General features: G+C 45.7%; 1 protein-coding gene across 3 annotated transcripts in view; it reads right to left on the reverse strand.

Annotated features, from left to right (window-relative positions):
- FRAS1 (Fraser extracellular matrix complex subunit 1) overlaps positions 1 to 1,143 on the reverse strand; it is a 164,037-nt gene extending 162,894 nt beyond the window's left edge. For all 3 annotated transcript variants that reach the window (XM_025150292.3, XM_420470.8, XM_015276618.4), the window contains exon 1: positions 867 to 1,143. In XM_025150292.3, coding sequence (XP_025006060.2) covers positions 867 to 933 — 67 coding nt within the window. In that variant the 5' untranslated portion in view covers positions 934 to 1,143. The remainder of the gene's footprint in view (positions 1 to 866) is intronic.
- Between the last annotated feature and the right edge of the window lie 9,834 nt (positions 1,144 to 10,977).

Consider the following 10,977-nt stretch of genomic DNA (forward strand, 5'->3'; position numbering starts at 1 on the left):
AATAGGGAAGAAACCCCCAAACTTTTCATCTAGTTGTTGGGCACACAGGATACAGGTGGCTGACGGAGGAGAGGGTCAGATTTGTTTTCTTTTTTAAATGACAAGTGTCCAGAAGGCACCGCTCCACAGGTTACATCCCACATTTGTGCCTGAGGGTTCCTCCATTCACAAAACGCACGCAGCTATTACCTACTTGTGCTCGTTAGGACAGCTGCACGTGTGGCACCTGGTGCTACACTGAGAGCCGCATTCGGAGAGTCGGTCACTTTGGGAACAAACAACTTGCATCGCCCAAGCCCAAGTCAGGCAGGGCACCGCCACCCGCGATGGGGACGGGACAGGGAGCTCTGGGAGCTCTCTCCCTTGCATGCTCTGGCGCTCGAAACCCACCGTTCTAAGGAACGCGAGCACCCCACGAAGCCCGCTCTGGAAAAACCCACCCGCAGTTCGGCGGTGGATCCACAGCAGTTCCCTCCTCGCCCTCAGATGCCCACCGCCCTGACGCGAATACCGCAACCCCAGCCTCGCCGAAGGCACCGCAGCCCTCGGCCGCAGCCGGACAGCCCCGCAAGCACTCGGGCACCCGATCCGGGGGGCAGCCGCAGAAGCACCGCCCCGGCTCCGCTCGGCTCCCCGCGCTCCGTGAGGCGGCAGCGGCGGGACGGGGCGCACCGCCCGCGGAGAGGCCGCCAAAATGGCGGGGGGCGGCAGGCGGACCCCCGCCCGGGCCGGGCCGGCGGGAAGGCGCCCCGAAACCCCCAGGGGAAGGCCGGGGGGCTTCTCCTCAGAGCACCAGCCTTCCCCGGGGCACCGACCGGAGCCGGGAGGGGGCCGGGGAAGGGGCCCGGCGCGGGGCAGCGACTCACCTGAGGCGGCGGCGGCGGCGGCGGCCAGCGCGGCGCTGAGCAGGCACAGCGGCAGCCAGGCGCCCATGGCCGGCTGCGAGCGAGGGAGAGGAGCGTGCTGCAGGGAGGGAAGGCGGCGCCGCGCCGGAGACGGGCGTCCCGCCGCCTCTCGGCAGGTGCCGGGGCCGCGCCTCGCCCCCGCCCCGCCGCCAAACTTTCCCGCAGACAAAGCGCCCCCGCTCCGCAGCCCGCCCGCCGCTCCTCGCTCTCCCGCCCCCGGCGGCGAGCGGCGCGGGGTGAGCAGGCACGAGCGCCCGGGCGCGGGGCTGAGCCTCGGCGCCGCCTCCGCCCCCGGCCCTGCGGGTGCCCAGCTGTGCTGCTCGGGGACGGCGCGCGGGGAGCGAGCCGCGAGGCCGCGCGTGGAGGCACGGGAGGGGTCGCGCGGCGGTCGGAACGCGCCCCGTGGGGCTGCGGGGCGGCTGGTGCGCGGTGCCGGGCACGGCGGGAAGCTGAGGGGCGGCAGCGGACGGGCGCCGCAAGGGAGCGCTTCCCTGCCCGCTCAGCTGGGTACGCGTGCAAAGCGCCTTCCAAGCGCTCAGCTCAGAACTCAGCGTGCTTCTCGCGAGGAAGAAATAATCGAAGGACAGCAGGAAGCACAAACCGAGCGCCCAGAACTTGACGAAAGCTAACGACGTGTCACGGGACAGACACCTCTAAAAGCAGAAATGGACCCTGCTTTTATTAGTCTCTGAGCAAAGTCAGCTTCAGTTCATTTCAGTGCACCTACTCCATGGCAATATCCCAGTTATGAGGGAGCAGATCCATCACTTGCCCCACTTGCGTTTCGGTTTGTTTGCTTAACCCTCCTGCTTGCTTTCAGTCCAGCTGGTCTGATTAAGTGCAGCTATGCCGGCTCATTTAATAGCAGCCCCTCACGGTAATCACTTCCTAATGAACAGGAGAGGTCATTTTTTTTTCAGGACTGGGTGCCATTAATTACTGTAACAACGCCAGCAGCGAATATGAGAAGTAAGATGTAGAGCATGGCACTGATCTCAGGTTCAAACAGTAATCTGCATGATGAGTTTGTGGCTGCTATACCAGTGTTACTCATTAGCTTCGAGCAGGGGCTACATACACAAGAAGGAGGAGCAGAGAGACATCCCAACCTCACATATAAACACTGCCCAAACAAATATCTCATGTTAACTCAGAATACTGTAGAAACGATTAAGGGAGAAAACACACGGGCCTTAATTCCCTCTTAGTTAATCAAATACAAATCAGGATGGCTTAGCTGAACTCAAAGGAGCATGAGCCAGGCAAAGCAGGTGGAAATAGTTAAGGAGAGCCAGGCATTCAGTGTCCATTAACTTTACAGCTGTGCAAAGCCCTGCAGGTTCCTGCCGTGTAGAGGCACTTCTGCACCAGGTGCACATTTAACATCCAAATGGAACATTTCTGACTGCTTGCTGTGCTTATTTTCTGTTAACCAGTGATATAAACAAGGCAACCAAACACTGTCAATATTTTCTTGTCACATAACCACCTTCCCTACACGCACAGGATCTTTCATATTACTGCTGCAGAGCAGTCTGCCTGTTAGCTTTGAATCATACAAAGCTGTGCAGAAACACAGCCTCTGACATACTTCAGTATTTCAGGCAGTGCAGGAGAAAAGCTCCCAGACAACAGTCCAGCAACGTAAGGTATTTTTTTTTTTTTACAAACTTCACTCCAAAAAAAACAGTTGAAAGCAAGAGAATTTATCACCTGCTCATGCTCTTGGTGAGAATTTGATTCGAATCAATGCATTAAGGTAAGCAAAGTGAGTCTTTTCTTTGTACATGATATAGAAAGAAATGATCCGGAAAAAAAAAAATCATTACTAAAGAACACCAACAGTACTTGGAAAGTCAATCTGTTCATCTTTTGCGTGTATTTTTTTCATTGCTGTGCTCCACTGCATGCTAGTATGTTTTGTTCTGCCGTGTCCAGGAGGAAGAGAGGAAGGATTGGCACAGAGAACAAGTTGCTTACCTGCAGTCTTTCATTATTTCATGTTTCTGTCTATCTTTCCTCCACAATTCTGTGTCCTTTTACAATTCCCCCCTTTTCAGCTGCAGCCTCCTCTTTCACTGTTTCTTCTACCTTCCCGTCTACTGTCCTCATTTTGCTTCTCCAGTGTGCTGACCTGCTCATCATTCCCATGCCGCTTCCTTGCTTTTGTCATTTCTCCGGCTTTCTTCCAACAGATCCTACAGGGCAGCTCACAGTTACTGCCTCACCTGTGAAGTGACCAGTTTTTTGCTCCTTTGGCAAAAAAAAAATATACTGTTTTCCATGCTTAAACTGTCATTAAAAAAAGACAAGCTGAGGATGTCAGATTTATTATCCTTCCTTGTACTCTACGTGTTATTAGCCATATCTACCTTTACAGTAGGGTCTCTCTGCTATCAGTGCCACCCCTTCTCTAATACTCTATACTCCAGCTCTTTCCTATGCCTACAGTCTCCAGCTCTCCTGCTCTGAAACGTTTCGCTCCCTTCTACACCCTGGGCCCTACTGCTACGCTATAACCCTTAACATTTTATGAAAACCAGGGGGTTTGAAAATTCAAGGCCAACAAAGGCAGCTCCTTAAGGTATGTGTGACCAGTCCACAGGCAAAAGCAGCTGAAGATCCAAGCTGAGCAAAAGAAAAAGAAAACATGTAGTCCTTGGAGGAGTCAGTTCCTACACAAATCTACTCCACATCCCCACACTACACAGAGGAAGAGCAAAGATGTCCGTTTCTTTCCATCTCACCAAGGTATACACAGAATGAAGAAAAGCACTTTGTTGTTGTTGTTGTTGGAATCCATACCATTCTGGTCTCACCAGACTTGAGTCTGTGGACTTTTAATAACATTAAGAGAGTATGTATTTCGCCATTCAACCGTCAAGGCAGATGGCATTACAGGTTTTAACTCACCCAAGATTACCATAAAAGTAGCTTACATTAACATTATTCCAAAGAAGCTGTTAAAGTCAGTCAAAGAATTCAAAACAATTCCAGATATGTAGTCATTCTAGAGGAGACTGCTCCTCATTAGGATCCTGGAAAATGAATGTTTTCTTTTAAATATCTTTCCAAGTTTTGCACCAAGGCCTCAGAAATTGTATGTTTTGTATCATCTCCTCCTTCACATCTGCATTTTTTTAAGCCCTAATTCGATACAAAACCAGCTTTTCTGTTTTAAGCCTATTCAAGAGTTATCAGCAATGTAAATAACAGAACAAACAGACTATCTAGGGAAATGGGATTTCAGTAAGACTGGAAGTACACGTCTTGCAAAGCAGTAACCCAACTGTCATCTGGAGCCACCTATCTCAGAAACAGCAGCACAAAAATCCAGGGAGATTCTAAGAATACGTGTGGGTTTTTTTAAGCATACTTTATCAGATCTCTAGGCTGAGGTCAGTTCTCTATGCATTTGTCTTCAGGCACTGTTTTTCAATTTGGCATGCAAATTACTGGTTTGTGTCAGATGAGTCATGACTTACATCCATTGCATCCATTGAAAACTGAGCACGTGGTGGCACATACACATAGAACAGCTTCAGAGGCTGAAGACTCTTCTCAGACTTTCTGAATTTCTTCGAGTTTAGCCCACGTGGTCCAGACTTGGAAATCTGAGAGTTACACCTTCCAAAGATGACTGTGACCTCCACCTAGGAGCTTGTTAAATAAATAGAAGTCATCTCCTACCAAGCTAGTGGCTTTTTGGAATAACTCAAAAAGCAGCATGTAGACAACTAGGAAACTAATGTTTCTGTTTTGCCATACCTGATTTTTAATTTGGGGGAGGAGGGAGAAGGGAGAGGCATCTTTGGTCTATTTCTGCTCTGAAGATAATTTGACCTGATAAAGTCAGAGAGCAGTAAAATAAATTGACCTTCTTCAGAGAAGAACAGTCTCACTACTGTGCTTGCACAAATCAGATATTTTAGTGTCTCTGGGTGAAAAAAATAAATTCCATAGAGAAAATTGAAGAGAAAGAAACCAATGGCTACAGGTACAAACAATCCACAATGAAATTACACTGTACCTCCTTCCCTTCCCTGGAGTGAAAAAAGCACACATCCAATGCAACTCTCCTAACAAATATTAAATGGCAAAAACAATTCATCTTTGATAACAGTGCTGTGCTGAATTCCAAGCAGCAACCCTGTCAAAATTCAACAAAAAATCTCTACTGGCGGATATTTTTCTTGGCGCAGAACAGTGATGTGCCAGAGGCTGTAACTGTGCCCTAAGTAAATCACAGTTCTCACATGAAAAACAAACTAAAGTGGTATTAAGTGGCACAAGGGTTTCTGGGGGGAGAGGACTTAACTTCATTCCCTAACATGTTGAGACACTCCATTGACAAGAAGCTTGGCTTGACTTTAGTGTGTTCTTTAAAGGATTCTTTCTAACCTAAGATTGAGATAAAGCATTGAATGGGTTTTATCTGACCAAGGGAAAAAAAAACAGCTTCCTTTCATAATATTCTGATGCTGTGATAAAGCAAGGAGATGGAACTTGCTCTCATGCAGCACAAAGCCTGATATAACCTACCCATCTTTGACTACTACGTATTGTATTTCAGTCTTGTCAAATAAATAAAGCAATTTTGCTCATGTAAGTACATATATTTGGAGAGGACAGATGTATTTTTCACGTGGTTGCTAAATTTGTGGCCCCAACAGACTAGGATACAAAACCTGTCCTTGATTTCAATTCCAAGTTTCTCAACTTTTGTAGCCTTTCCAATACTTTTTCACAGAGGCTTTTGAAAGGAAATGACAGTTTGAACACCAGTCTAATAAGCTTTAAGAAGAACCTTCATTTCAGGGTCTGGAATTTCAGTACAGTGTGCATTTTACTCCTTCACAGTATCCAATGTCTATAATATCCAAGGCCACAAATCACCACTGGAACAAAAGAAATCCAACCTTTTCTCAGTGTCACTGCACACAGACAAGGAGTAATGAGAGACTACTTTTGTGCACTACGCATAGCAGAAAAGCTTTGTTAATGAACATCTTTAAAATACATCGAGGTTAGGCTTTAAGATAATACACATCTCAAGCCACTATAGTTCGATGCCAAATTATTTTTGAAGATTTTGAAAAAAAAAGCTATTTCAGAAACATTCCCCTTGAAAAATGAAAAACCTAAGCTTCTATTGCCTCCTTTTCAACACATAGCCCTGCCAGAAAACCCCAGTGAAAGCAGGAAAAAGGGGTTTCCCAAACTGAGTACCTATCAAAGTATCCTCACTTCTCTTTACAAGGGTGTCTGTGTTTCATCTGGGGACAGCCTGCACAGACGTGTGCATACACATGCTGAGCAGCACACACACACCTGGACTTCAGCTTTGATGAAGCATTTGATTGTCTACGCTCATTCAGAACAGCTCTCCAGCACAACTGTAGTCAGTCCAGCAGCACCTGGGTAGCAAAGCACAGAGGCCATCAGAGAATACAGTGGAAATCATTCTAGCAGGCACTTTCCAGAAACCTCAGAAGTAAGCGTCTTTCTGCCACACAGAACATGTAGCTGGCATAAAGTACGTACAATTGTTTCTGTTGCAGTCCCCAGAATCCACTCCTCTTCCCCAGTAAACCCTGAAAGAGAAGAGTAAGTACGCCTGGGAAATCCTTCTGAAAGAAAATGCATTTGCAATGGTTCAGAGCACCTGAAATAAGGTTTTTCACAGGGCACCTCTGGTGTAAACTCACCACCCACCCTGTTAGCATGCCATCTTTTGTGAAGGCTATCTGCAGGTCACTTTCAGTTTGGTTCTTCTCATAACCAGACTTTACTAATGTTGGAAAACAACATTTTACTGGCCTCCTACAAGGAAGCATATTAAAAGAAACTGAAGTACCATTTGCATTACTGCTCCCTTATTTCCTCTCCAGCCAGTTCTCCTATGGTCTTGCATGGGCCTTGCTGCACTGTAATCACAGGACTCCTCCTGCTGGAAAGACAGATGAAACTTTCAAGGGAGAGGAACATACTTGTTAATCACTACCCTTTCTATTGACAAAAAATACGTATACCAGCCTCAAAGGAGCCAGGCTCTAAAGAACCCTGCTCCCCCACAGAGGGTGAACACTGAGCAAGCTCTCCCACTGCCACAGCCCTCACGTATACCTCATGTTTGACTTAGAGTTGTACAGTAGGAAACTCAATACTTTTTTGATTACTTCTACATTTTTCACGGGCTGTTCCAGCAGAAAGCCTGATCTTTGTTCTCAAAACCCTCCCCAGTGAGCACCCGCCTCTGCTATGTGGTAGAGCACTCCCCACTGTGGGTAAAGGCAACCATAGAACAAGCAACCTGTATTGAAAGCCAGTGATCAAAGGCAGTGCTAAGCCTTAGATGTTAATGAGCATACCTAAAATCAACTCTCTGTTGTTAGTTAAGGACTTCACTAATGACAGAATTTCCTTGACCTTTTTGCCGTTTCTATGCATGTCATGTTACAGATAAAGCCTGCCTCAGCATTTAGAAAGTCCTTACCCTTGGCAGGCACAATTTGATGTTTGAACAAGACTTCACCAGTGACATCATCTGGGTAAGCAGCATACTGTTCCCAGATCTTTCCAAGCAGTGGGCTTCAAATGAAGTGCTCAGCATGGTATCTTACACAAGCCTACCTTTCAGCAGATACAGATATACATGAAGTAGAACTTGGCAGCTCCGATTCTGGGAAAATGAACAAGAACGTCAAATTCAGGATGCATGCAAGGCTGACATTACTTGACATATTGGACATTTCTGCTATTACAGTACAACAGAACAGCAACTGTGAGACTAGTGCTACTTCCAACAGTGAGCAGCCTGGAAAAATCCCCAGTGGGGATGGAGCAGCTCGCCTTCCTTGCACCGGGTTTGAACACTGCATTTGCAATATCCCTACCCTGCTGTAACTTCACCTCCATCCCATAGTTTACAGCAAAAGCTCTGTGAACTCAGTTTGACCTACACAGATTGAAATTTTCTGGAGTGCAACTAATTCCCGTACAAGTCCAGGTTTAGGCTGTGAGCCTAAACCCTTCATTCCCCACAACTGCACGCATGTTTCCATCGCAATTTCTTCCTTGTTTGGGCACATACTTCTGTAAGTATCAGCTGTGAATTTCAGTTCATTGCTGGCTTCTCCTTCATTAAAGTAACAGCAGCCTCATAGAGTAATTTAAAAAGCAATCATACATCATTTGCATTATTAAGTGTATTGCAGCACTCCCTTATTTCCACAGGGAACATTCCTCAGTACTCAAATAGCGGCTATCCCAAGTGCCATACATCACCTCCTGGTTTCTTATGCTCACAGCACACTTGTGGAAGCAAAGAGAGAATGATCTACATGGATTAGCGAGAACCATTGGTGAAGGGCGAATGGTTGGACTGGATGATCCCGTGGGTCTTTTCCAACCTTGGTGATTCTACGGATTCTATGATTTAATTTAGTAACCTGATTCTTCCCCAGTACATATTTTTGGCTGGAATGCAGTTGCCAACCAAAGTCAGCATAGTTTGGATTACGCTAAGCAAAGTTGGACAAGATAGAGCGAAGAACACAAAACCCTTCAAGAGAAGAGTTGGACACCCCGGTGAGCATTCTTCACTTGAGCAGTACAACAGAAGATCGCCTTGTCCTTCTGTCTGCTTTCCCAGGCATTTCTCCCTTCTTGCTGATGGCAATACATGCACAGCAAAGTACGGTTTGTTATCAGAAAACACCATTTAGAGACTTGTCAGCTACTCTACAGGAACCAAACGTAGCTGCTCTCATGTCTAACTTTGTATTAGGAGTTTACTTGGAGTACCCCTCACTAGAGTTATTTACTTAAAACGCGTTTGTACTTACTGCAAGCAACATCACACAAAACCAGTGCAGACAGGTTACTGCCTTGTAACACATCATCTCTTGCTTTGCCACGCAGTTCGGCAGGACTGCATTAATGCAGTTTTGATTTTGATAGAAGATCTGCGCTCTGTTTACCTACCAAAGGAGGTATTAAGCATTCATTAACAGAAGCTCTGGTAAAAGGCTGCCTCCTATCTTACTTGACTTCCAATAACTGAGCATTTAGGACAGAAACAGTTTCACGTGCTGCTGTAACTAATCAGAAACCGCTAAGGCACTACAAAAGCAAACTGAGCAAATAGTACACTAGCGTTCATTTCTAGAAGCAAGAAATGCCATCTTAGTTATGCTTACTTTAGCAATTAAGTGGATTTCTGAGGCATACTGGCACAAGAAACACATGTACAACAATTCCCACTCCGCATGTTCTTAGACTAAGCTTGTTAAATGGGAATAACCACATGTTGTCTTTCTTCTTTTCATCTCTCCTCCATTCCAGTCAAGCACTTCAGGATAAAATCACGATATACACAACATTTGCATAATGCCCTTTCAGTATTATACGAACTAGGGACATTACTACACCAATTAGTAACGTTACAACATGCATTCAGAACTGCAAGATTATACCTGAATAAATGCAGCTGAAAGTTAGATGAGTTCATTAGCTTTTTTTTTTTTTTTTTAAACTCACCTCACCTCTAGAGATTCACATTTTCAGTGCTGCCATAATGTTCAAAGATCCTGAAGTATGCCTTTTTACAGGAATACACAGCATTCCATGCTTTTAATTCTCTGGAAGTACCCTCAGCAGTCAGAGGCTGAGATAAGTTCACCTGTATATTTATGCTTAAATATCACTTAAAGAAAATAAAAGAAATGAATGCCCATCTTCTAAACCCCACCTTCAGACCCTATAAAACATCCTTTTTTTCCCCCCTAAAACTCAAAGTGTTAATCAACTGCTCGTGACCCACGTGAGATGCACTGAAGCTTAAGAGACGCGTCCTCAAAACAAAGCACACCTCCCATGGTTTGCTCCTCCCTGTTCATGCAAGGACGTATCCTCAACACAATCTCCAAATGAGAAAAGGTTACAGTATAAACGATGTACCTGTACACGATGCTATACTTGAGCTATGAAACCAGACAGAGTGCAGGCACAGAGCTTGCAGAACATGACCTAAGAAGAGCTTGTCAGAAGTCATCAAGTCTTTTGCTGCAGAGTAAGTTGCTCTTCCACTCTATACTGGCATAAGCTAGACTTCGTCACACACAGCCACTAGTGACCGGCACAGCAGCTATTTAAAGCACAGGGAAGAGGGAAGAAAATTCCTTAAACCTTAAAAAAGCCTTAAACACTTAAACTGTCCTCTCTCATCTTCAGAAACTTGTCTTCTCTGTCTCAGTTGATCAGAAATACACATGTTTCTGTAGGGACAAGTAAGCATCTCCCCCATGCAACATCCCATTTCTTGATAAGTTGAATCAGACCAAACTGAATGTTTAGGTCAGGTAAATACATTCAACACAATATTCTTGCTAGTCACGCCAACTCTTCACTTCCATAACCAACACTGGATGAATTGAATTTTTTTCCTGCAAGGCACAGGAGCACAGCCCACAGCCAAAAGACAATGTTCATAAGGCTGAATGTATCCATCCAAGTCAGCTGAAGTCAGTATGAAGCCTTCCTTTACCCCTAAGACAATTTTCTGGTAAAAAAGTGCTGGTGTAAAGCACTCCACGTATTTAAAAACACAGCAGTGTGGCCTAAGAGCACTGTGTCAGGCACCCTCCCTGACTGACAGCAGCAAAAGGCTCCAGATGGGGATGCAACAATTTCAAAGCAGACACGTGTAGCCCCATTAAAAAAAAAGAAACAAAACGCATCCTCACCTCCAGTAAAATTATTTAGAGCCCCAAATGCGAGCAACCCTATGAAGTTTGGATAACCTTATCCCCTTTCGCACAGTCGATCCTTTCTGGACTCGTATTAATTTTTCCGGATGCATTCCTACTAGCATATGTCTAACACGAAAGAATGAAAAAAAATCATAGAGAAACACTTTCTGTAAGAAAGAAAGGGAACAAAAACGCCACCCACTGGAAGCAACATGAACAAAGCTTGGAAACATTCCACAGTGAGGTGGAAAAACGCGTGCATTTATCTAGATGTCTTCTCTAGTCTTCAGCTTATATATAAGAATGCTGGAAAAAAAAAA

The sequence above is a fragment of the Gallus gallus genome, chromosome 4, assembly GCF_016699485.2.
Source record: "Gallus gallus isolate bGalGal1 chromosome 4, bGalGal1.mat.broiler.GRCg7b, whole genome shotgun sequence".
Taxonomy (NCBI): Eukaryota; Metazoa; Chordata; class Aves; order Galliformes; family Phasianidae; genus Gallus; species Gallus gallus.